Source organism: Chelonoidis abingdonii, chromosome 6 (assembly GCF_003597395.2).
Source record: "Chelonoidis abingdonii isolate Lonesome George chromosome 6, CheloAbing_2.0, whole genome shotgun sequence".
Classification (NCBI taxonomy): Eukaryota; Metazoa; Chordata; order Testudines; family Testudinidae; genus Chelonoidis; species Chelonoidis abingdonii.
Window position 1 is genome coordinate 46,225,004 of NC_133774.1, and position 24,937 is coordinate 46,249,940.

General features: G+C 41.8%; 1 protein-coding gene across 1 annotated transcript in view; it reads right to left on the minus strand.

Annotated features, from left to right (window-relative positions):
* JMY (junction mediating and regulatory protein, p53 cofactor) overlaps positions 1-24,937 on the minus strand; it is a 146,002-nt gene that overhangs the window by 93,525 nt on the left and 27,540 nt on the right. The window contains exons 2-3 of the mRNA XM_032778561.2: positions 23,808-23,981; positions 422-572 (exon numbers count right to left, since the gene is read on the minus strand). Of these exons, the coding sequence (XP_032634452.1) occupies positions 422-572; positions 23,808-23,981 (325 nt within the window). The remainder of the gene's footprint in view (positions 1-421; positions 573-23,807; positions 23,982-24,937) is intronic.

Here is a 24,937-nt window from a genome sequence, read left to right on the forward strand (position 1 = left end):
TTCCTTGTCCACCTTTCAATTTTCATACTAATCCCCATCTACTCCAATTTAACAAAGATTTTCCCATGTGGAACTTTATCAACTACCTTAGTGAAATCCAGGTAAATTAGATCTACTTAATTTCCATTAACTGATTTTTTAGACAATCTTCTCAAAAAAGGAGAGCAGGTTGGTCTTGCACAATCTACCTTCTGTAAAGCCATGTTGTATTTTATCCAACTACCATTAACATCTATATCCTTAACTACTTTCTCTTTCAAAATTTGTTCCAAGACCTTGCATAGAACTGGGATTAAACTAACAGGCCTATACTTTCTCGGATCGCGTTTTTCCCCTTTCTTAAAAAAAGGAACTATTAAAATTCAACACAGATTTCAAATAACCTTTATGTGAAGAAAATAAGACAGTGGAAAATGGTTACCTTTCTGTGCTTTGGCTGTTATTTCGAAGTACTTAACAGTAAGATCCTGAATAGAAAGGACAGCCATGTGGGCTTTCCGCTGCCAATCTGCATCTTCTTTTTGTAGGCTCTCAATCCTCCTGGGGCCTAGGTAATCATTCTCTATGGAGATCTGAAAATAAATCAGTCCATCATTAACATCAACAAATTAAATTTTGTCAATGGCAGCTAGTTGCAGTCAACCTGGGTAGATAAAAATCGATGAATTAATCAATGGATTAAAAAATGAAGGAAAAAAAACCTTTAAAATGCTCATTTATGCTGAAAAAGGACAAGTGTAGGGCCTTACTAACATTCTTACTATTACAAAAAATAGGTAAACAAAGCAGCCATACCACATTGCACCAATGCCACCTTCAACAAATCAAAACAGCTTCAATGCTTCAGCCAGGCAGGCTATAGTCCCAATGAAGGTTTGCAGTCTGAAGTCAATGTACATTGTACTCTGAGGTAGAAACAGGCACACTTTTTCAGTAAATTGCTTATTTGCCAAAAATTGCAGCTTCAGTTGATCCTGAACTGTTAGAGACTGTGTGTAGAGTTCACAAAAGTGTCCACCAAACCAAAAAAAAACAAAAAAAGACATTTTAGTAAATGCTGAAACAAAACATTCTGTTTCAACCCCTTTCAAAACAATTTTGTTTAGATTTTTGACATTTCGACAAAAGCCAAAGAGGATTATTTAAAAAAAATGCTTTGAGGGAGAAGTTTTGAAGTGGAGGAGGACCTCCCTTATAACTTTTAGCTCACTGATTAGAGTACTCTAGGATGTGGGTTCAATTCCCCCTTATGTCAGACACAAATAACAGGTTAATTGACTTGCAAAGCTCCCAAAGTCAGTCTTTGGCCAAGCCAGAAATTAAACCCAATTTCGCAGTCCAGTACTCCATACATTAACTATTCTTCGTCCCCAACTGACTCTTCCACCAGTATCAAGTGTTTCTACAGGCCAAATTAAGTCTTTATTTACACAAGTTTGCCTTTATACTGTGCCTTGCAGTAATACCAGTGTATCGTCATTGCATTCAGTGGGCTTGTAAACAATTCTGTTCATGTACAAGAACAGAATCCATTTACTCTCCCTCAAACATTCTGGCTCTGCAGTGCTACGAGGAGTAAAAAGCAGTACAAATTTTGCACATCAATGCTGTATATTCTGCTACCAGGGTATATTTTGAGTAACATGCCATTTTCACACAGGCTCTTTTCATATTAAAAAGGCATTTTACTTTAAATCTGATTGTTCTAGAAGGAGTCTGAGATTAACATTTTATTCTAAAAGTTGGAGAATTAATCCCAGAGAAGAAACAAGTCAGCAAGGCACTTATTATTGAATGTTAACACTCTGGAGTGACAGATTTGATTGATGGTGTCTTTCCCTTTCAAGAAAGTTGCAACTTATTGAGAACCTATGCTTCCTGGCTCAATCAATTTTTTCAAGCGAGTCACCAAACAGCTTGCTGCCTCTGACAGCTTTCTGTATCAGTAGAGTGGCACTGAAATAATTACCCTACAAATTTATCCTAATTGTGAGCTCAAGAGTGAAAAGTGAGTGAAAGTGTATAAAACATCACAATAAACTATCAACAAAAAACACTGATGGGAAGAGGTGCAAAAGTGAGACTGAATTATTCCAAACAAAGAGGCCTATTGATATAACTCAAGGACTGTGTTAAGATAATGCCTGGTAAATATGAAGAGTAAGAGTCAATAAACCAAAATTGGTGTGCTGGAAATCAGGCCTACTGGTAGACAAAATAATGCAAAGATGAACTACTGTGCCCATTGCGCTCTTCTGTGGTCCTTAAAAAGAAAAAGGGAAATTGGCAGAGCAGCAGCAAAGAGGGACATATACTGACTGAAAGAAGGGGAAGAAATGAGCTTCAACATCATGGCTGCTATCTCCCGCTATCTCTTGGGATCAACTGTAACATCACTGGGCCTTTGTCATCCTGATCCCAAGAGATTTCCTGACCAGACCAGGCCAAGAGGGACCCAGATGATATTGTCACCTCTATCAGATTCAACTAAATCCTGACCACCACCAGGGATGTGACACACACACACACACACACACACACACACACCTTTTTCCTTCCCCAACTTATTTCTTCTTTCCTATGCTTGCAAAGTGAGAATAGAAACCAAAGGAAAAAGCTGCATTTTCTATCTTCCACAATGCCACAACAACACATACACAATTGCATTGTTAATAAAACACCCCCCTTCAATAAGGTTTAACTTTATTTAATTAAATTTATTTAATTCCATACAGTCTGATCAGGATATGTCAGTCTGTAACAGGTTCTTATTCCCTCCTAGGGCCAGATGGGATTGAACAAGGAGGACAGGGCCCTTGCACATAAAAGTAGGTCATTATTTGCCCTGGAAAGTCCTCAAAGTTTGTTTTTGTTTTTAAGGTGTGCTGAGGAGGGAAGAGAAAGTGGTTGTGCTATGGGCTGCACGTTTTCAGAAATGGGACCTGCAACTGTAGCTTTTTCCTGAAATCTCATACTGCATACATCTCCCTCAGTTCGGAATCTTCCTCCTTCCTTCCCTCGTTTTTTGAACTTTTCCAGCTTGTTTGCGTAACCAGTCAACGCAATGTGGGCAAGATTGTGACAGGAACTAGACTCTGACCAGGGCACACTACTGCCTGAAGTGGGAATTTGCTGTCCTGCTCATCTTTCCTCCACCAGCATTACCACGAGTTGCCTAGGGCCAGAGCATAGAAAAGGATAAATAAGATGTGCCAACAGCAGTTAAAGTAATAAGAAAGAATGAAAGCAAGTTGAGGGATGTGACAGGGTCAGGCCAGATGGTTACAGGAGAGTGACAGAAGGCAGATATATTAGCCTCAGATGAAGCAGGTCCCTTTTCCCTGGGTAAGGTAACAGGGCTGGATCCAGAACAATCAGGAACTTGCTGGAACCAATTAAGGCAGGCAGGCTAATCAGGGCACCTGGTTTAAAAAGGACCTCACTGCAGTCAGTGAGGGGCGTGCGAGGAGCTGGGAGCAAGAGGCGCACAAGAAGCTGAGAGTGAGTAGGCATGCTGCTGGAGGACTGAGAAGTACAAGTATTATCAGACATCAGGAGGAAGGTTCGGTGGTGAGGACAAAGAAGGTGTTGAGAGGAGGCCATGGGGAAATAGGCCAGGGAGTTGTAGCTGTCATGCAGCTGTTACAGGAGACACTAAAGACAGCTGCAATCCACAGGGTCCTGGGCTGGAACCCAGAGTAGAGGGCGGACCCCTATCCCTCAACTCCCCATTTGATATAAAAGAGGAGTTGATCTGGACTGTGTGTCCCACCAGAGGGGAAAGTCTCTGATCTGTCCCACAACCCATTAGGTGGGCCCAACAGAGACTGTGGAGGATTGTTCTCCTCCTTTTCCCCATGCTGGCCAGTGATGAGGTTAGTTGAATGAACAGCAGGTCTGTGCCACTAAGAAAAGGAGACAAATTGAGGACTGCCAAACACCTCTGAGGCGAGCAAATCCATCAGAAAGCACAGAACCACAGAGGAGAATCCGCAGAAAGGCAGAGGAGGAACTTTGTCACAGGGAGCATAGTATATCTATGATAAAAGACAGTATACTGAAAAAATATATATAGTTTTATAAGTAGGGGGTGTTTTGGCACAAAAGTTATCAAAGCTACTTCAGTGCATTCCTGCAACCAGAACACCACTCAGACCTGACTTTAGCTTGGTTGATATAAGAGCAAGTGAGAATGTATTTCAGCTCCATTTTCCCTCCAAAGACTATTATTAAAAATCTGTAGAACCAGCTGTAACATAGCTATACTTCCAAAGATATTTTCGAAACTGTATTAGGACTACACACTCCCTATCCATTCTAAATAAGTTATCTAAACTCTGAAATGAACTTGGGCTTTTAGGCTCTAACTTCTTGAATGCAAAGATGGAAATGAACATTGATAAATCCAAATTTTTCCTCCAGTGTAGATTACTTTGTAACTTCTCAGACCCCAATGGGAGCTGCTGGAAGTGGTGTGGGCCGAGGGACATAGTGGCCACTGCTTCCAGCAGCTCCCATTGGCCTGGAGCAGCAAACCCCGGCCACTAGGAGCAGCGATCGGACAAACCTGCAGACGCGCAGGTAAACAAACCAGCCTGGCTCACCGGGGGCTTTCCCTGCACAAGTGGCAGAACAAGTTTGGGAATCACTGATCTAGACCACCCTTGACAGGTGTTTGTCCAAACTGTTCTTAAAAATACCCAATGATGGAGATTCTACAACTTCCCTAGGCAATTTATTCCAGTGTTTAACCACTATGAGAGTTAGGAAGTTTTTCCTAATGTCCAACTTAAACCTCCCTTGCTGTAATTTAAGCCCAATGCTTCTTGTCCTAACCTCAGAGGTTAAAGAAAACAATTTTTCTCCCTCCTCCTTGTAACAACCTTTTATGTACTTGAAAACTTATGTCCCCTCTCAGTCTTCTCTTCTTCCGACAAACAAACCCAATTTTTTCAATCTTCCCTCATAGGTCATGTTTTCTAGACCTTTAATCCGTTTTGTTGCTCTTCTTTGGACTTTTTTTTTCCAATTTGTCCACATGTTGCCTGAAATGTAGTGCCCAGACCTGGACACAATTCTCCAGCTGAGGCCTAATCAGCGTGGAGTAGAGTGGAAGAATTATTTCTTGTGTCTCGCTTACAATACTCCTGCCAATACATCCCAGAATGTTGTTCGCTTTTTTTGCAACAGTGTTACAATGTTGACTCATATTTAGCTTGTAATCCACTAAAAGCCCCAGATACCCTTCCGCAGTACTCCTTCCTAGGCGATCATTTCCCATTTTGTATGTGTGCAACTGATTGTTCCTTCCTAAGTGGAGTATTTTGCATTTGTCCTTATTTAATTTCATCCTATTTACTTCAAACCATTGCTCCAGTTTGTCCAGATCATTTTGAATTTTAATCCTATCCTCCAAAGCACTTGCAACCCCTCACAGTTTGGTATCGTCCGCAAACTTTATAAATGTACTCTCCATGCCATTACCTTCATCAGTGATTTAGATATTGAACAGAACTGGACCAAGAACTGATCCCTGAGGGACCCCACTTGTTATGCCTTTCCATCATGACTGTGAACCACTGATGATTACTTTCTGGGAATGATTTTCCAACCAGTTATGCACCCACTTTATAGTAGCTTCATCTAGACTGTATTTTCCTAGTTTGTTTATGAGAAGGTCATGCAAAACAGTATCAAAACCCTTACTAAAGTCAAGATATACCACATCTACCGCTTCCCCCCATCAACAAGTCTGGTTACCCTGTCAAAGAAAGCGATCAGGTTGGTTTGACACAATTTGTTCTTGACAAATCCATGCTGTTATTTATCACCTTATTATCTTCTAGATGTTTGCAAATTGATTGCTTAATTAATTTGCTCCATTATCTTTCCAGGTAAAGAATTTACGCTGACTAGTCTGTAATTTCCCAGGTTGTCCTTATTTCCCTTTTTATAGATGGACACTATATTTGCCCTTTTCCAGTCTTCTGGAATGTCTCCTGTCTTCCATAACTTTTCAAAGACAATTGTTAAAGGCTCAGGTATCTCCTCAATCAGCTCCTTGAGTATTCTAGGATGCATTTCATCAGGCCCTGCTGTTTTGAAGACATCTTCTCCAAGTAATTTTTGACTTGTACTTTCCCTATTTTACACTCTGATCCTACCTTATTTTTACTGGCATTCACTATGGTAGACGCCAACCTTCTTGGTGAAAACTGAAACAAAGAAATAATTAAGCACCTCTGCCATTTCCACATTTTCTGTTATTGTCTTTCTCCCCTCATTGAGTAATGGGCCTACTCTGTCTTTGGTCTTCCTCTTGCTTCTAATGAATTTGTAGAATGTTTTCTTCTTTCATTTTATGTCCCTAGCTAGTTTGATCTCATTGCGTGCCTTGGCTTTTCTAATTTTGTCCCTGCATACTTGTGTTATTTATTTATATTCATCCTTTGAAATTTGACCAAATTTCCACTTTTTGTAGGACTCTTTTTTGAGTTTTAGATCATTGAAGATCTCCTAGTTAAGCCAGGGTAGTCTGTTGCCATACTTCCTATCTTTCTTACGCATTGGGATAGATTGCTCTTGTCCCTTAACAATGTCTCTTTGAAAAATTACCAACTGCCTTCAATTGTTTTTCCCCTTAGACTTGCTTCCCATGGGATTTACCTACCAATTCAGAGTTTGCTGAAGTCTGCCTTCTTGAAATCTATTGTCTTTATTGTGCTGTTCTCCCTCCTACCATTCCTTAGAATCATGAAATCTACCATTTTCATGATTACTTTCTCCCAAGCTGCTTTCCACTTTCAAAGTCTCAACCAGTTCCTCTCTATTTGTCAAAATCAAATCTAGAACAGCCTCCTCCCAGTAGCTTTCTCCACGTTCGGAAATAAAAAAACTGTCTCCAATACGTTTCAAGAACTTGTTGGATAATCTGTGCCCTGCTATGTTATTTTCACATACATCCTTTCATTAAAAGTCATTAATTTGGAGCATGCCTTGACAAACATTTCAAAACAACTTGGAGCAAGACTTGACTATACCATTGTGCCCCACAGCAGCAGTAGGGGAGCAGCCTCTCCAGATACTGCCACAGCAAAAGCGGGGGGGGGGGGGGGGGGGGGGGGGCGAGAATTGACTAGGATCATGTAAGTTTCTCATTGCTGCTGGGGAAGAAATAGCAGCATCAGAAGCATAAAAGCAACTTATTCCATTCAATCACGAGATTCAAACAAACATTGGATTGCTTCCTCTTATCTTTTCCTAACAGTTGTCACTTTTCTTTGCCCTCAATACATTGCACAATTTTATTTCAAACACAAACTCTGCTCAACATCTTTCATCCTCTCCCTTGCCCTTCATTCTATCCTGGTCACACAACGTGTCCCTGCCTGTATTCTTCTCACTCAGCGTGCCTTTTTCTGTATACAGTAGAACTCCGTTTATCTAACCCTCCATTAGCCGGCTCTCTCTGTTAACCATACTACCAGCGCACACAGGTGCGATCTCTCCTGTGGCCACTAGATGGCACTGCAGCATTGCACTTTCCCATTCTCTGGTTTATCTGGATTTTTGATTATCCGATCTGGGCCCCATCCCAATTAGATCAGATAAACAGGGTTCTGCTGTATCTTCCTATATTCCTCATTGCCTCAGTCCACTATATTGCCACCTTCTCTTCATTCAAAGCCCAGCTCAGCACACCCCTTTACCCAAAGCTTATGAACTCTAGATTTACATTTTTAAAGCATTTTAGGATCCTTCGAGATAAAGGAAAGAATATAAAAAGTATAATTCCGAACTTAAACATTCACTTGCATACAAACTTTGTTAATCAGAATGACAGACTGGATGATTTAAACAGTAAAATGATCACAGCATATTTCACTGGTTGAATTTGTTATACCACACCAGTTCCCCATGTCATGAGAGATCATTTGGAGCACTGGGGAAGTTCCTGAAGAATGGAAGAAAGCTAATGTTGTGCTAATTTTTTCAAAGGGTAAATGGGGTGACCTGGGTAATTATAGGCCTGTCAGTCTGACATTCACCCCAGACAAGATAATGGTGTGGCAGGTAGGGGCCCCAATAAAAGAAATAAAGGGAGAGTAATGTAAATCAATAGCATGGAAACATGTCCTCTGGAATGGTGGTGAAGCATGAAGGGGCATATGAATGTTTATCTTATTTGGCACATAAATACCTTACAGAAGTGCCATACAAAAGCCTCTTCCTGTTTACAGTGTCACCAGAAAGCGAGAAACACCCAGCATTATCTCCTGCAATGTAAACAAACTTGTTTGTGATTGACTGAACAAGAAGTAGGGCTGAGTGGACTTGTAGGCTCTGAAATTTTACATTATTTTTTAGGGCAGTTACGTAACAAAACGAAAAAAATCTACATCTAAGTTTCACTTTCATGACAAAGAGATTGCACTACAGTGCAAATATTAGTAAACAAAAATAATATATACTTTGATTTCAATTACAACACAGAATACAATATATATGAAAATGTAGAAAAACATCCAAAATATGTAATAAATTTCAATTGGTATTCTACTGTTTAACAGTGTGATTAAAACTGATTACTTTTTTAATCGTGATTAATTTGAGTTAATGGCATGAGTTAACTGTGATTAATCAACAGCCCTAGTTTACAGCAAACAGATGCTGTCAAACTAACGGTTTTATTTTTATGAGATTACAAGTTTCACTGATAAAAGTAACACCGTTTATGTAATATATTTAGATTTCTCTAATGTGCGTGACTTGGTACTACAGGATATTTTTGATTTAAAAACTAGAACAATATAAAGAAAGATCGACATGGCATGCAATAAATGGATTTAAAACTATCTAACTGATATGTCTCAAAATAGACAGACAAGGTGGGTGAGGTAATATATCTTTGATGGGACCAACCTCTGTTGGTGAAAAGCAGCCTTCAAACTGCACAGAGCCCTTCAGGTCAGGGAAAGGTACTCAATTAAATACACCTCTACCTTGACATAACACTGTCCTCGGGAGCAAAAAAAATCTTACTGTGTTAAGGTGAAACTGTGTTATATCGACTTGCTTTGATCCACCGGAGTGTGCAGCGCCCCCCTCCCCTCCCCCCGGAACACTGCTTTACCGCATTATACCCAATTTTGTGTTATATCAGGTCGCATTATATCAAGGTACAGGTGTACAAGTGAGTGTCACAGCTAAATACAAGGTGGAACACATTGTTTAGCATAAATACTTAACACATATTCCAACCATTCAAAGTGAAGTGACACATGAACACCCCTGCAGCCACAACAAAAAAGATCATTGAAATAAGCGATAAATCCAGTGTCTTAGCCTGATGCTAAGAAGCATGGTCTTAAAAGTTAAGAATTTAAGCTCCAGGCTTGCCTTTTGAAGGTGTTGTGCAGGTTTCCTCTGAGAATGAGGACTGAGAGGTCAGATATGGAGCGATCATTTTGTGAAAAGTGTATGCCCATGGATGATATGTCTTATTTTTCTCTTTGAGTTCATTCAAGAACATAGCGATTGTCGGTTTCACCCACATAGTTGTTACGGGGGAATTTAGTGTATTGGATGAGCCATATCACATGTTGTGACAGGCATGTGTAGGACCCAGGGATCTGGAAAGGTGTGTTATGGGGAACGCTGATCATTGTTGCAGTGAAGATAGGTCTACAGATTTTGCATCTGTTGTCACAGCACGATCTGCTGCCGTTTTAAGTTGGTGGATCCTGATCTGTGGGAAGCTTGTTTCTAATCAGCTTGGTGAGGTTAGGGGGTTGTCTGAAGTCCAGAAGGTGTTTGGGATATATTTTTTTCATGGTGTCGTCCTCATGAAGTATGGGTTGTAATTGTTTGATGACACCCCTTAGGGATTTCAGTGTGGGGTAGTAGGTGACAACCAGGGATGTACAGTTGGAGATTTTTTCCCCGTATTGAAGCAGGTTCTCTCAGGGTAATGAAGAGAACAGGACACTGATTCAGTGTGATCTGCAATCGTTTGGTAAACTGGGTGCAAGCAAACATGCATTTTAATACATCTAAATCCGGGGTGGGCAAACTTTTTGGTCTGACGACCACATCAGTGTTGTGCAACTGTATGAAGGGCTGGGTAGGGAAGGCTGTACCTCCCCAAACAGCCTCGACCCAGCTCCCTATCTGCTCCCTCCCACTTCCTGCCCCCTGACTGCCCCCCTCAGAACCACCAACCCATCCAACCCCCTTGCTCCCTGTCCCGTGACTACCCCACCCCTATCCACACCCCTGCCCCCTGACAGGCCCCCTGGGACTCCCACCCGCTATCCAACAGCCCTCTGCTCCTCAGGACCCCCCACCCCTACCTGCCCCCTGGGATCCCACCCCCTTATCCAACCTCCCCTGCTCCCTGTACCCTGACTGCTCTCCCAACCCCTATCCATATCCCCGCCCCCTGACAGGTCCCCCAGGACTCCCACTCCCAACCTTCCCTGTTCCCCCATCTCTTGACTGCCCCCTCATAACCTCCACCCCATCCTCCCTGACTGCACCCCAGGACCCTCCGATCCCTTACTCAACTCCCGCCCCCTGCTCCCCACGCCCTTACCAGCAGCAGGAGCTTGCAGCTGCGACACCCGGCCAGAGCCAGCTGCAATCCCCACGCTGCCCAGCGGGAGTGGTGGGCCGGAGCATGGCCGTGTGGCTGTGGGGAGGGAGGACGGGGGTGGGGGGAGCCGGGGACTAGGCTCTCAGCCAAGAGCTCAGGAGCCAGGCAGGATGGTCCCACAGGCCAGATGCGGCCCGCAGGCTGTAGTTTGTCCCCAGATGTATACATTTCCATTTAGATCAGATGTGGGCAAAGAAGGTAGGCCATACTTAGAAGATGAGGGACTCTATCCTGGGAAGCAGTGATTCTGAAAAAGATTTGGGTATGGTAGCAGATAATCAGCTGAAGATGAGCTTCCAGGGTGACACTGTGGCCGAAAGTGCTAATGCAATCCTGGGATGCATAAGCAGGCGAACCTTGAGTAGGAGTACAGGGGTTATTTTACCTCTGTATTTGGCACTGGTGAAACCACTATTAGAATACTGCATCCAGTTCTGGTGTCCACAATTCAAGAAGGATGTTGATAAATTAGAGAGGATTCAGAGAAGAGCCATGAGAATAATTAAAGGATTAGAAAGCATGCCTTGTAGTGACAGACTCAAGAAGCTCAATCTGTTCAGTTTAACAAAGAGAAATGTTAAAACGGTGACCTGATCAGTCTGCAAGTACCTATATGGGGAACAAATATTTAATAATGGCATCTTCAATGTAGCACAGAAAGGAACAACACAATAATGGGTGGAAATTGAAATTAGACTTATTTAGACTGGAAATAAAGATGTACCTTTTTAACAATGAGGGCAATTAATCATTGGAACAATTTACCAAGAGTTGTGGTGGATTCATCAATGACCATTTTTAAAGCAAGACTGGATGTTTTCCTAAAAGATATGCTCCAGGTATTATTTTGGAAAAGCTCTATGGCCTGTGCTATACAAGATTCAGACCAGATGATCATAAGGATCTTTTCTGGCTTTGGAATATATGAAAAATGAATATGTTGAAGTCATTCTGAAAAGACATTTGCCTGGAACAGGTAAATTTCACATAAGCTCATTTTTATTATTATTTTTTTCCTTTTTAGTAGTTTCTCTAGGTATTATGATTTGTGGATCATTTTTCTTACATGATCCTAGGGCAGATACCTTCAACTGGGGGTACTATTATAGAGGTTGGGAGTTTTCCGAAGTGTTTCTTTTTCCCCACCATTATCAGCTTGGCCTGTTCAGGATTCAACTTTAGCCAACTGTTTTTCATCTACTTGCTCACAGACTCATAGGTCAGAAGGGACCAATATGATCATCTAGTCTGACCTCCTGCACAAGGCAGGCCACAAAACCCTGCCCATACACATTTATAACAACCCCTAACCCATGACTGAGTTATTGAAATCCTCAAAATTGTGATTTGAAGACCTCAAGCTGCAGAGAATCCACCAGCAAGCGACCCATGCCCCACGCTGCAGAGGAAGGCGAAAAACCTCCAGGGCCTCTGCCAATCCGCCCTGGAGGAAAATTCCTTCCCGACCCCAAATATGGCGATCAGCTAAACCCTGAGCATGTGGGCAAGTCTCACCAGCCAGCACCCAAGAAAGAATTCTCTGCAGTAACTCAGTTCCCATCCCATCCAACATCCCCTCACAGACCATTGAGCAGACTTATCTGCCGATAATCCAAGATCAATTGCCCAAATTAAACTATCCCATCATAACATCCCCTCCATATACTTATCAAGCTTAGTCTTAAAGCCAGATAAGTCTTTTGCCCCCACTACTTCCCTCGGAAGGCTGTTCCAGAACTTCACTCCCCTAATGGTTAGAAACCTTCGTCTAATTTCAAGTCTAAACTTCCTAATATCCAGTTTGTACCCATTCGTCCTCGTGCCTACATTAGTACTAAACTTAAATAATTCCTCTCCCTCCCTAATGTTAATCCCCCTGATATATTTATACAGAGCAAATATTACTGTTCTCAGCCAAGCCACTACAGGGCTGTGACATTAGGTTGTTTGCATACGATGAGAAGGGAGAGGTAGAGCTGGGCATTATCTGAATATTGCTGTTTCACAGTCTCTCCATGTGGGCTTCAAAATAGATATTTTCAGGCTTTTCTCTGCAACCATGATGATAAGAAACTTATTATTTTGTTCCTGCAATCATCTCCAAGCGATTGGACCCCTTTGCCCATACAGCGCCTCATTAACTTCAATGGAATTCCATGAAGATGGAAGTCCACTCACATTGACTGTATTGCAGGATTGGGGCCTAAAGAGTCTTTCATTCCAGTATGCGGAGGACATTTTCTAGCGTAGAGAGTCTTTTAAAGTCCCCTTCTGTGTAAACATCTTATCTTCTTTCTTTTCAGGCTACATATTTTTAGTTACCCTCACATTAAAATGAGAGAATAGGTTTAGTGAAGTTTAATATCGTTTCATACTATATGGTAGCTTTTAGTAAAAATCTGAAGTTTCAACAAAATATAAAGCTGTTTTCAAAAGATATCTGTCCTTTTAACAGTCACATTAATACCCAAACAGCTGTAACTTTAAACATTAATATAGTTCGCCATCAGAAAACTCTTTAGGTCTTGATCAATTAAGTTGTCAAGCTAATTGAATTAGACATTATTAACAGTAGTTTAAAAACAGAAGCACAACACAAAGAACAATTATCAATTCCGCAACTTCAGAAATAACTAATAAGCAAAATGAACTGTAAGTGAATTTCAGGCTCTCATATTTCTCATGTTAGCCCTCAATCTGGGCACATTTACAAAGTTATGCTTAAAAAAAAACAAACACATTTGTGTGAATTCACAATTGCTGCAGAAGGTAGTTAAACCACATACATTTTCATTAAGTGCAGTGTTTTTAAATAGACAGTACCACTTTTAATTATAACAGTGTTCTCATTTTCCTAAATTGAATTGACAGGTAATTATAAATTCCTAGAATGTGTTGGGAACAACTTTTTGTTTCAGAAAGTGGAGGAAGTAACTAGGGGGACAGCCATTTTAGACTTGATTCTGACCAACAAGGATAGCAAATCTGAAGTTAGAAGACAACTTTGGTAAAGTGATCATAAAATGTTAGATTTCATTATTCTCAGTAAAAGGACAAGAGCTGCGGAATAAGGACAATGGACTTCAAAAAGAGAAGACTATAATATTCAGAATTGGTAAGTGAGGTTCCATGGGAAGAAAAACTAAGGGAAACAGGAGTTCAGGAGGGCTAGCAGTTTCTCAAAGAGCCAATATAAAAGGAATAACTACAAACTATCCCAATGTGAAGAAAGATAGGAAGAATAGTAAGAGGTAATAAGGAGCTCCTGATGGAGCCATGAATCACATGAAAAGTCAAAAAGAAATCCTACAGAAAAAGCAATGGATAAATTGCTACTCTGGTGTACAGAAGCACAGCACAAAACATGTAGCACAAATCAGAAAGGCTCAGGCACAAAATGCCTAGGCAGTGACATAAAAGCAATTTGAAGGGGTTATTTAAATATATTAGGAGCACATGAAACATGAAGCGAAGTGTCGGTCCCTCTACTTAGCAGGGAAGAAGAACTAATAACTGATGAAATCAAGAAAGCTGAAATGTTTAATGCCTATTTTGCTTCAGTCTTCACTAAAAAGGTTAATGTCGACCAGATACTCAAAACAACTAATATTAACAATGGAGAGGGGATGGGGGAAGAGATTACCTGGCTAATAATAAGTTAATGAATACTTAGATGAATTACAGTTAGCAGGGTCCAGTGGAAAAAAATCATCCTAGGTTACACAAGGAACTAGCTAAAGCAATCTCAGAACTGTACCTATTTTTAAAAAACGGGGACAAAGACGACCCAGGAAATTATTAACTAGTCAGCCTGACTTTGATACTGGAAAGAAACTGGAACAAAATTAAACAATCAACAAGCATCTAGAGGATAAAAGGGTTAGATTTTCCAAAACCAAATCATGCAAACCAACCTAATTTCCTTCTTTGACAGGATTACCAGCCTCGTGGAAAGAGAGGAAGCAAAAAACATGATATATCTTGATTTTAGTAAGGCTTTTCACACAACCCCACATGACATTCTAAGAAGCAAGCTAGGGAAAGATGGTCTAGATGAACTTACTAGAAGGTGGGTACACAACTGGTTGGAAAAGCTGTATTCAGGGAGTAGTTATCAATGGTTTGCTTTCAAACTTGGAAGGTGTATTTATAATGCTGACAGACCCCGGTCGTCAGTGGGCAGAATCGAACCTGGGACCTCTGGAGCTTAGTGCATGAGCCTCTACTGCATGAGTTAAAAGCCGCAACTGTTGGCTAAGGCTGTAGAACAGACTCATTAATCTCTCTCTCTCTGTCTCAGTGGCTCCGGTATCACTAGATGGGACAGAACACCACACCCAGGAAGTCTGGGGGTTACACACTTCCCCAAGCTGAGGAAGCGCATCCCGAGCTTCAGAGAGACTTCCCAGTTGAAATCCAGGACAAGCCCCCACTTGTAATGCTGACAAACTCCGGTTGCCGGCGGGCTGAATAGAACCTGGGGCCTCTGGAACTTAGTACATGAGCCTGTACTGCATGAGCTAAAAAGCCAACTGCTGTTAGCTAAGGCTATAAAGCAGACTCATTAATCTTTCTCTCTGTAAGCAGTCTTGGTGCCACCAGATGGAATAGAACACCACACCCAGAAGGTGTGTGAGTTACATATTTAGGAGATGCTACAGGGGTCAGTACTGGATCTGGTACTATTCAGTATTTTTATTCATGACTTAGACAGGGGAGTGGAGAGTATGCTTATAAAATCTACAGATGACACAAAGTTGGATGGGGTTGCAAGCATTTTAGGGTACAGGATCAGAATTCAAAACGACCTTGACACATTAGAGAATTGGTCTGAAGTAAAAATCAAATGCACAACCTACAAAATGGGGAATAACTAGCTAGGCAGTAGTACTGCTGAAAAGGGAGCAGGGGATAATAATGAATCACAAATTCAATAAGTTAACAATGTGATGCAGCTCCAAAAAAGGCTAATATTCTGTGGTGTATTAACAGGAGTGTTGTACATCAGACAGGGGAGGTAACTGTCACGCTCTCCAGTGGCGTATTATCGCCTACGCCTAGAGCAGCAAATTTGCTTGTGACTCCTCCCCAACTCTGCCCCTTCCCCAAATTCCTGGCCCGCTTCCTCCCTCAGGTGCGCTGTGCTTCCCTCCTTCCGCCTCCCTCTCAGGCTTGCTGCGCAAAAGCGCTAGGAGGGAGAGAGAAGTGAGTAGCAGTGCGCTTGGAGGAGACAGAGCAGAGGTGAGCTGGGGCCCGTGGGTGCAGGGAGTAACCCGGGGGAAGAGCGGGGACAGGAACCGCTTCCTGCCCCAGGTCGCCTCCGCTCCACCACTGCCATTCCCCGAGAGTGCTACAACTCCTCTTCTCCCCCCTCCCTCCCAGGCTTACTGCGCGAAAGCACTGGGAGGGAGGGAGGGAGAAGCGAGTAGCCACGCAACTGGAGGAGGCGGAGCAAAGGTGAGTTAGGGCCAGCGGGTGCAGGGCGTGACTCTTGGGGGGGCAGGGAACCACTTCCTGCCCCAGCTCACCTCCCACTCCACCGCTGCCATCCCTCAAGAGTGCCACAACCCTCCTTCATCCCCTCCCTCCCAGGCTTACCGCAGGGGCGCAGAGGTGAGCTGGCGAGGGGAGGGGGGACAGCAATTTTTTGAGGGCCTAGGGGTGCCAAATTTGTTAATCCGCCACTGACACTCTCCTCAGCATTGGTGAAGGCTCAGCTGGAGTATTGTGTCCAGTTCTGGGCACCACACTTTAGGAAATATATGGACAAATTGGAGAGACAAGAGAAGAGCAACAAAAGTGGGAAAAGGTACTGAAAATCTTGACGTGTTTAATCTTGAGAAAAGAAAACCAAGGGGGACCTGATAACAATCTTCAAATATACTTAGGTCTATCAACTCTCATATGTTATGCACAGACCATTCAAGCCAGAACTCCAAGAATATCTACGTGCTGCAGAAAGCAGTGCTGGCACTTCCCCCCACAAGTTTGTTTTGAAACATGTTATCTTAGGCTAGGTCTACACTATAGCTTATGTATAGCTAACTTACGTGTGATACTCCATACTTCAAAATAGCACCCTGGAACCCCCATATTCACCACTGTGATATGTTATGATATCTTTTGTACAATGTATGCCTTGTGTGGTATCATTTAAAAAGTCTTAATCTGTTGAACATCAATATCCTGTTGAATTGTATGTACTATCATTGCATGTGATGTGATGAAGTATTGCTGTATGTTTGTTCCTGAAATATGTGGTGAGTGGGAAACACCTACAGCTAGCCTTTCGGCCATCATAGCAAAGATCTTTTTTAGATCCGTTAGCACCTGGAGATAAAGTATAAATGAGAGTTGATTCATGACATTACATCAGCACTTGGCCTCTTGCCTCCCCCATCTCAACACCTAGAACAGGCCTGCACAACATACGGCCCGTGGGCCGCAGGCTCACTGTGTGGCCCGCAGCCGGGATTCAAAAGCCTCTGAGCTGCCCGCAGCAGCAGTGAGTCCAGAGCTCTTTAAATCTCAGCCGCAGCCGTGATTCATAGGGATTCATGATGCAGCTGTGCCACCATAAACTCCCTAGTGTAGCCACGCCTTTCAATTTTTACTTCACATTAGACTCTCACTGAAGTAAACGGTGTCTGGATCAATCCCAAAGTGCCTATTACCATGGTAGTAAACCACTGTCCATAATTGAAGCACACAATAACCCAGAACAAAAAGGTGGGATCTTACTAAAATCAAGATATATCATGTCTTCTGCTTTCTCTCTTTCCACTAGTCTGGTAACCCTGTCAAAGAAGGAAATTAGGTTGGCTTGGCATGATTTGTTTTTGAAAAATCTAAATCTCCAGCTAATGAAACTTGATGTCATGCATTCAGAATGTTTTGTTGTTTCAGAAGAGCACAGATTCTCAAGAATATTTAAAAAAAAAAAAAGTGTGCTTTACACTTGCTGGTCCAACTCCCAAGAATACTCTGTTTCCTTAGAATGCTAAGGAGCACCATGCTAGGTACAGTAGCATGAGGCATACAAATTAAGATAACCACTTGTAATTAAAATACAAGAGCAAGGTTGTTAGCCATGGTGACTTTTCCAAATTTTCAATTTTGGTGGCTCTATGAAACATACCTGTTCCAGGCAAATGCATTTGGGAAATTAACACTATAATTCACAGATTGAACCTCATCACACCCAAAAAGACTATGTTAAAAGAACAAATGAGGCTGAGTCAAACAGACAACCACCTCTTCCATTACATAACTCCAATGCATACTCAGAACATCACCCATTTTATACACTGAATAAGGCAGCAGTCTTGTGGCAAAAAATGTATAATCATGTAATTAAAGACTATCATAATACACACAAAGGAGTCAAATTAATAATGCACAGGCAGCCTTAATTCCAGAGTTTACTAACTTTTGACTTTGCTGCCTTAACATTCTTTTAATGCTTTATAGAGTTTAAGGCCAAAAGGAGCCATCACATCATCTAGTCTTATCTCTGGCATATAAGAGGCCATTAAATTTTACCCAGATACCTGTACATTAAGCCCACAGATTCTAGTTAGACCTTGGGTAGGCAACCTATGGCACATGTGCCAAAGGCGGCATGTGAACTGATTTTCAGTGGCACTCACATTGCCCCTGTCCTAGCCACCAGTCTGGGGGCTCTGCATTTTAATTTAATTTTAAAAGAAGCTTCTTAAACATTTTTAAACTCTTATTTACTTTACATACAATAGTTTAGTTATATATTATAGACTTATAGAAAGAGACCTTCTAAAAACATTAGAATGTATTACTGGCACGTGAAGCCTTAAATTAGAGTGAATAAATGAAGACTTGGCACACTAGTTCTGAAAGGTTGCCGACCCCTGAGTTAGACCAACACATTTCAATTCTCAGGAGACTAAACTGTGCCAGTGACATAGAAAACAGGATAGACCAAGGTGCCATCAATGCCCAAGGCCCCTCCAATGGCAAGGAACTGTCTAGGTGGGATATGTCCAAATGATTCGAGCAGGCAAACCGCAAGCCACTCACCCACCCACATCTACAAAGGAAGGTGGAAAAAACCATAGAGGTCCCTGCCAATCTGACCCGGGGGAGATTCTTTTGACACTAAATCTGGTCCCAGTTGGACACTGAACACACGAGTAAGACATACCAGCCAGGCATCGAGAAAGAAGAGAGTCTCTGTACTCATTCGAAGCACTGGTCCCTCTTGTCCACCATCCCATCTCCAACTGTGGCTGAATTCTCTGATGCTTCAGAGAAAGAAAAAAGAACCACCATACACACACACACACACAGAGAACATATAAAGCCAATTTTGCATTGAGGAAAAAATTTCCTTCCTGACCCCTGCAGGTGACAAGTTGAAACACTGATGCATACAATTTTGTTACAGTCATTATCTTAATGAGAGCTGCAACCATTATGAGCACCCCCTAACCCCAGCTTCTACCCCATCTCCTCCTCACCCCCCATTCCTATCCTTCCTTGTCTCCTGCCTCTCGTTTCTCACCCCTAGCCCTTACTCATGTTCTCTTCCCTCCTTTTCCTCCCATCCATCTTCTACCTATTACTCTGCTCAGATCCTACTCCTAACCACCCCCGCTCCACCACACCCTGCATCCCCCACTCTCCCCACCTCTCTCAGACCCGGTATATGCATAAAAATTTACCAGGGTAACTATTCCTTAGAGGGCTAAATTATTACCAGTAAAAGTCACTAAGTGAATGTATATATGGGAGTGATTTATACCAGTATAGCTATTATTTGTATTATCATAGAGACTAGGAGTCTCACTCATGCTATTCCCCTTCACTAATGGGACTAGCTTTACCAATGTAAGTTTTACACCAGCATAACTGTGTGCACCTTAGGAAGGGTTGTACTGCTCTAACTATACTGGTATAGCTAAAGCAATACACTTTTCTAGTGCCTCTTGCCTGGGCACTAACAGGGAATGCACTGAAATCACAGCAAAGAATATGCCTGCTCAGTTTTTATGCCTTGTGCCGCAGAAACTGGAACAAGCAATTGCAGGAAAAATTCTGCTCAGCCTCTACAGACCTGGGATGGACCATGCTCAGTCACGCTGTGGAGACGTTACATGTACCGGCAATTGCAGACAGGTGCCGTGAAGAGACGGAGCATTATCAGTGCAGATGGAATCACTAAAGTATTTAGCTGCCCAAATCTAATAAGTCTCTACTGAGCATGTGTGAACTTAAGATTTTTCCCAAGGCTTCAAAATTTCACCAAATTTTCATAGCAACTGCAAACTTTACATCCCTTACACCAGGGCACCTTCCTAGCCAAATTTCAAGCCCGTGCTCCAAAGCACTAGGGCATGAGCTGAAAAATTAAAGGCAAAACATTTTTTTCCTAGTCTCATTCCCTGAAAGAGCTCAACTTTTTTTTTAAATTCATCTCAAGGCAAAACACCCAGCATTGAAGGGTTCAGCCCAAACAGTTTAAATTTATAAAGCTATAAGCGACTGAAAACAGGATCTTTTAATGGACAGTGTGGGGCAACCATAATTGCAAGTGTCACTAGCTCTACCACTTGTAATTACACTTGATATCCTGATAAAAATATGATTTTTAAATTGTTTTAAACTTTAACATTTACTACAATTATTCTGTAGGTTCCATGCAAGCTGACATTAATATTTTTCCTCTTTCATCCATTTTCTTTAGACAAACTGTTGTAGTACTTGTACTGTGTGCCCATAGCTGCTACTGGCATTCAGATGTTGAGTGTTCTACTGAGCCTGAGAAGGAGCTCCAAGAAGCTATAGCAGCCCAGTGGAGTTTTGTTACATTTCTAAGGGCTGGTCTACAATGGGGGCGGGGGAGAGGGGGTGTCGATGTAAGATACGGAACTTCAGCTACGAGAACAGCATAGCTGAAGTCAACGTATCTTATTTCGACTTACTTCCCATCCTCATAGCGCAGGATCAATGGCCGCGGCCCCCCCGTCGACTCCGCTTCCACCTCTCGCCCTGGTGGAGTTGTGGAGTCGACGGGGAGCGCGGCAGGGATTGATTTATCGCATCTAGATGAGACGTGATAAATCGATCCCTGATAGACAGATCACTACCCGCCGATCCGGCGGATAGTGTGGGCATACCCTAAGCCTTCTAGAACTCCATATGCTGTGAGAGTTAGCGTAAATAACTTTATTGCCAACAAGTTTAATTTATAAACCAAGTCTTCTGCCCTAGCTACTAAGATTAACACAATTTGTCATCATAGATACAAGTACTGCTTTCTTTCCACCCATGAAAATAAAACAAGAGATGGCATCTTTCTCTGTCACAAGTCCAGCTGACCAACTTGCATACTCAAAGTTTTCCAAATTAGGAAAAGATCTTAACATACATACATTCACCTCATTAGACTCAGCTATGTACCACTCAAGTTCTCCAATCCAGTAGTTGCAAACAGTCTGCCCAGTCTCTGGAATTTATAAAATAAAATATCACCTTTTGTATATAATTTTTATTTCACTTCTAACAATGATTTTTGTTAAAACATCAATTAAAGCTTCCCCCTCAATGAAGCATTAGTGTTTCTTTTCTTGATTAGCAAAGGAACAAGAGTTGACCTTTTCCTGTACACTAAAGAGTTAAGTAAAATGGGGAATATTTATCTTGTACTGAAAGAGGCTTTTATTAACTATAATGTTGATGATCTCTAACTGTATAAGAATTCTGAGCTCTGCACCAGAATTCTCTGTTCTTTAAAATTTATCCAACAGGAAAGGAAAATATGTAATTTAAGAAGAACCTATATACTAACTCACTGCGTTGTCTTCAGAGTACTAGAGTTCTTGAAAATTATTTTCGTTTTAGGCACACTAATAAGACAAAATAAGAAGTTGTTTTTGGAAGCTCTTTAATCGTTCCCCCAACCTCCCCTCTTTTACAAAAAACCTGAAGCCACCGAGTACTACTGATAAATGTATGGAAGGAATCATAATGACACAAGACAACATACTCACTATACAGATTCAACCAAAAGACTCAATTTTGGCGCCTGTACCTACAGTACATGTCTAGAGCCAGAAAAGGCTCTTCACACTTTATCAAAGGTGCCGAATATTTCCAACCAAGTGTGATGATGAAACTACCTGTCTCACAATTATCATTTTTGGCTCATTAATTGCTACGCAAAGACAATATAAGATTTCCTAAAAGTTTAACAGAATATATCTATAAAAATGTTTAATGACTTTAGCTTATTGAATGTTTTTTCTTAAGAGCTAAAACAGATGCAGAAACAATTTTAAAAAGGCCATTAGTGTTAGGCCAAATTACAAGTTTTTAAAGTACACTGTTATTATTCCAATGTTTCTATTAATTAAACAAAGAATGGGTAACTAGCAACTTACTCCAGTGCTTTCACTAGCAAACACTGGGGGGGGGGGGGGCACTTTTCAAAATAATCTCACTAAATAATTCAACAGTAACAAAGGTTTTAGAAAACACATTTTTCTTTTTTACACATTAGTCAATACTCACTGTAAGCCATAAAACAGTAAACTTCACATACAATAACTCCTCACTTAACGTTGTAGTTATGTTCCTGAAAAATGCTACTTTAAGCAAAACAATGTTAAGCAAATCCAATTACCCTATAGGAATTAACATAAATGGGGGAGTTAAGTTCCGGGACATTTTTTTTGCCAGAAGAAAGAACAAAAGAAAGTCTCTAAGTCGATTAGATAGATAGATAGATATTACATACACAGTATAAGTTTTAAACAATTTAATACTGTACACAGCAATGAAGATTGTGAAGCTTGGTTGAAGTGGTGGAGTCAGAGCGTGGAAGAGGGTGGGATATTTCCCAGGGAATTCCTTACTGCTAAATGATGGAACTAGCACTCGGCTGAGCCCTCAGGGGTTAACACATCGTTAATGTAGCCTCACACTCTACAAGTCAGCAAGAATGGAGGGAGGGGAGACAGCGACATACACTATGTGCGTGAGTGGAGACACGCATTGCCCCTTTAAGTAGATCAACAAGTTCAGATAGCAGCTGCTGCCAGCAAATTCCCTCCGTCCTGAGCCCTGTTGTGTCCCCCCGCCACCTTCTATGGAGATGGGGTAAGCGAGGGGGAAGGAACACGGGGGAGGGGGATACCCTCACATTAGCACCCTTCTTTCTCCCCTGCTCCCCACACAGCAAGCAGGAGGCTCCCAGGAGCAGCTCCAAGCCAGAGGGCAGGAGCAGCACACAGCAGTGTTGTGGGGGGAACAGCTGAACTGCCAGCAACTGATAGCCTGCTAGGCAGCTGCCGCACAGGGAACTTAGGAGAGTAGGGAGCTGATAGAGGGGTTGCCGATCCACCCTGGTTCCAAGCCCCCACCAAGTTCCAACCGGCTACTCTTTCTGCAAGCAATGGATAAAGCAGGCAGCTGCCAAACAACATTGTAAGGAAGCACTGCACAACTTTAAATGAGCATGTACTCTAATTGATTAGCAACGAAACAACGTTAACCGGGACGACTTTAAGTGATGAGTTACTGTACTAAAAAAGAACTTGAATGTGGAATTAAAATGTCCACAAGCACATAAAATTAAACAAAATGATGACTAACTGCATGCATTAGGTACAGGCTTAAGACAATGACTGCTTACTCTTCAATATACTCACAATTCTGAGTGAGCATAAATGAAGAAACTGGTATTGTTTAGTTGAAAAGCCTGCAGTGAAGGTTGCAAGGGAAAAAATTATCTAGGTACTTTTATGACTCTCCTCACTACAGTACTTTGGCACCCCCACCCCCCCAAATTAAAAATATATCTATCTTTCCCTCCCCACCCTCTCTTTACTGCTTGTAGGAATACCCTGAAAGATAAGAAATGTGTGTGGATGTGCACTCACCCTTTGGTTAGTATGTAGTCATTCTGGGAGATGTTTGGGGGTGAGGGGGAGAAGAGTGGAGGCCTAGAAACGTACTGGTCTACGGATATTTTAATACAGACAAAAGGTTCTCAAGCAACAACGTTTTTTAAAACATGACATTCCACATTCAGGTATAACAGGTTTGGTTTCAATCTACAAAGCTATTTTATATACAAGTAGAAATAATGGCTTCTCTCTTGATAAAAAGTTTGTACCTTGATCTGCTGTCTTCTGAGCATTGCAAGTTCCCTCATATCTCGGAATGGCTGTAGTAGGTATTGGTACAGTTCTGTGGTGGCTTCTGCAAGACTACTGTAGGCTTCATCTTCCATTTGATACAGTTCAAGCAGTTCTACCATGCTTTCTGTATTCTTGTGTTTTTCCAACAGCTATAAAAAGATAAGAGAAATATTGCTTCAAAAAGTGTGTTCAAAATTTCCTGCTAACAAATTTGATGGCTACTTGCAGCTAATGGCCAGTCCCCACCCTAACCTTCCCCTCTCCTTCCCGCCACCCCGATCCACTTAGACATGAAAAGATTCCATAGTGCAGCTTGCCATACTAAGCAAGGAACTAAGCCAGTCAAGTTTGAACAGCCCTTTGATTACTGAACATCCAGAGTTAAAGTTATCATTGCTTTCCAAGAGCTTCCTGAAGCACAGTAGCACTGGAGACATAGCCATAAGTGGAGGTACGAGGATAAAGTCTGATTTGATTTTCACCAGTTATGCTATTTACTTACTGCACTTCACTCCATTTAGACAAAATAAGAGAGAAGTCAAGTTTTGATTTTTCTAGTTGTTATTTTTTAATACCACAAAGATGAGAGATGCATCACAGAACAGACAAGTGCTTTACCACAAAAGACTTAAAATCTAAGCCCTGGCTTTTTGAGCTGCTCCACATAAGTGGACCCCAGGGGCCCATAAACAGTCCTAATAAAGTCAACTGCAGTTCCACACAGGTGAAATGGTTTGCCTGTGTGGCACAGCTTGCAGGATAGTGGACTACATTTCTAGTCTATTTTACTTTCTGGTTGACGTGCTTTAGCACTTTTTATTATCTAGGTTACAAATGAAGCAAAGAATGTCTTAAGAGTTTAAGGCCAGAAGGAACCACTAGCTCATCTTGTTCAACCACCTATATATCACAGGCCACTTGCACCACCCAGCATGCACACACTAAACTCATAGACTCATAGGTCAGAAGGGACCAATATGATCATCTAGTCTGACCTCCTGCACAAGGCAGGCCACAAAACCCTGCCCATACACATTTATAACAACCCCGAACCCATGACTGAGTTATTGAAATCCTCAAAATTGAGATTTGAAGACCTCAAGCT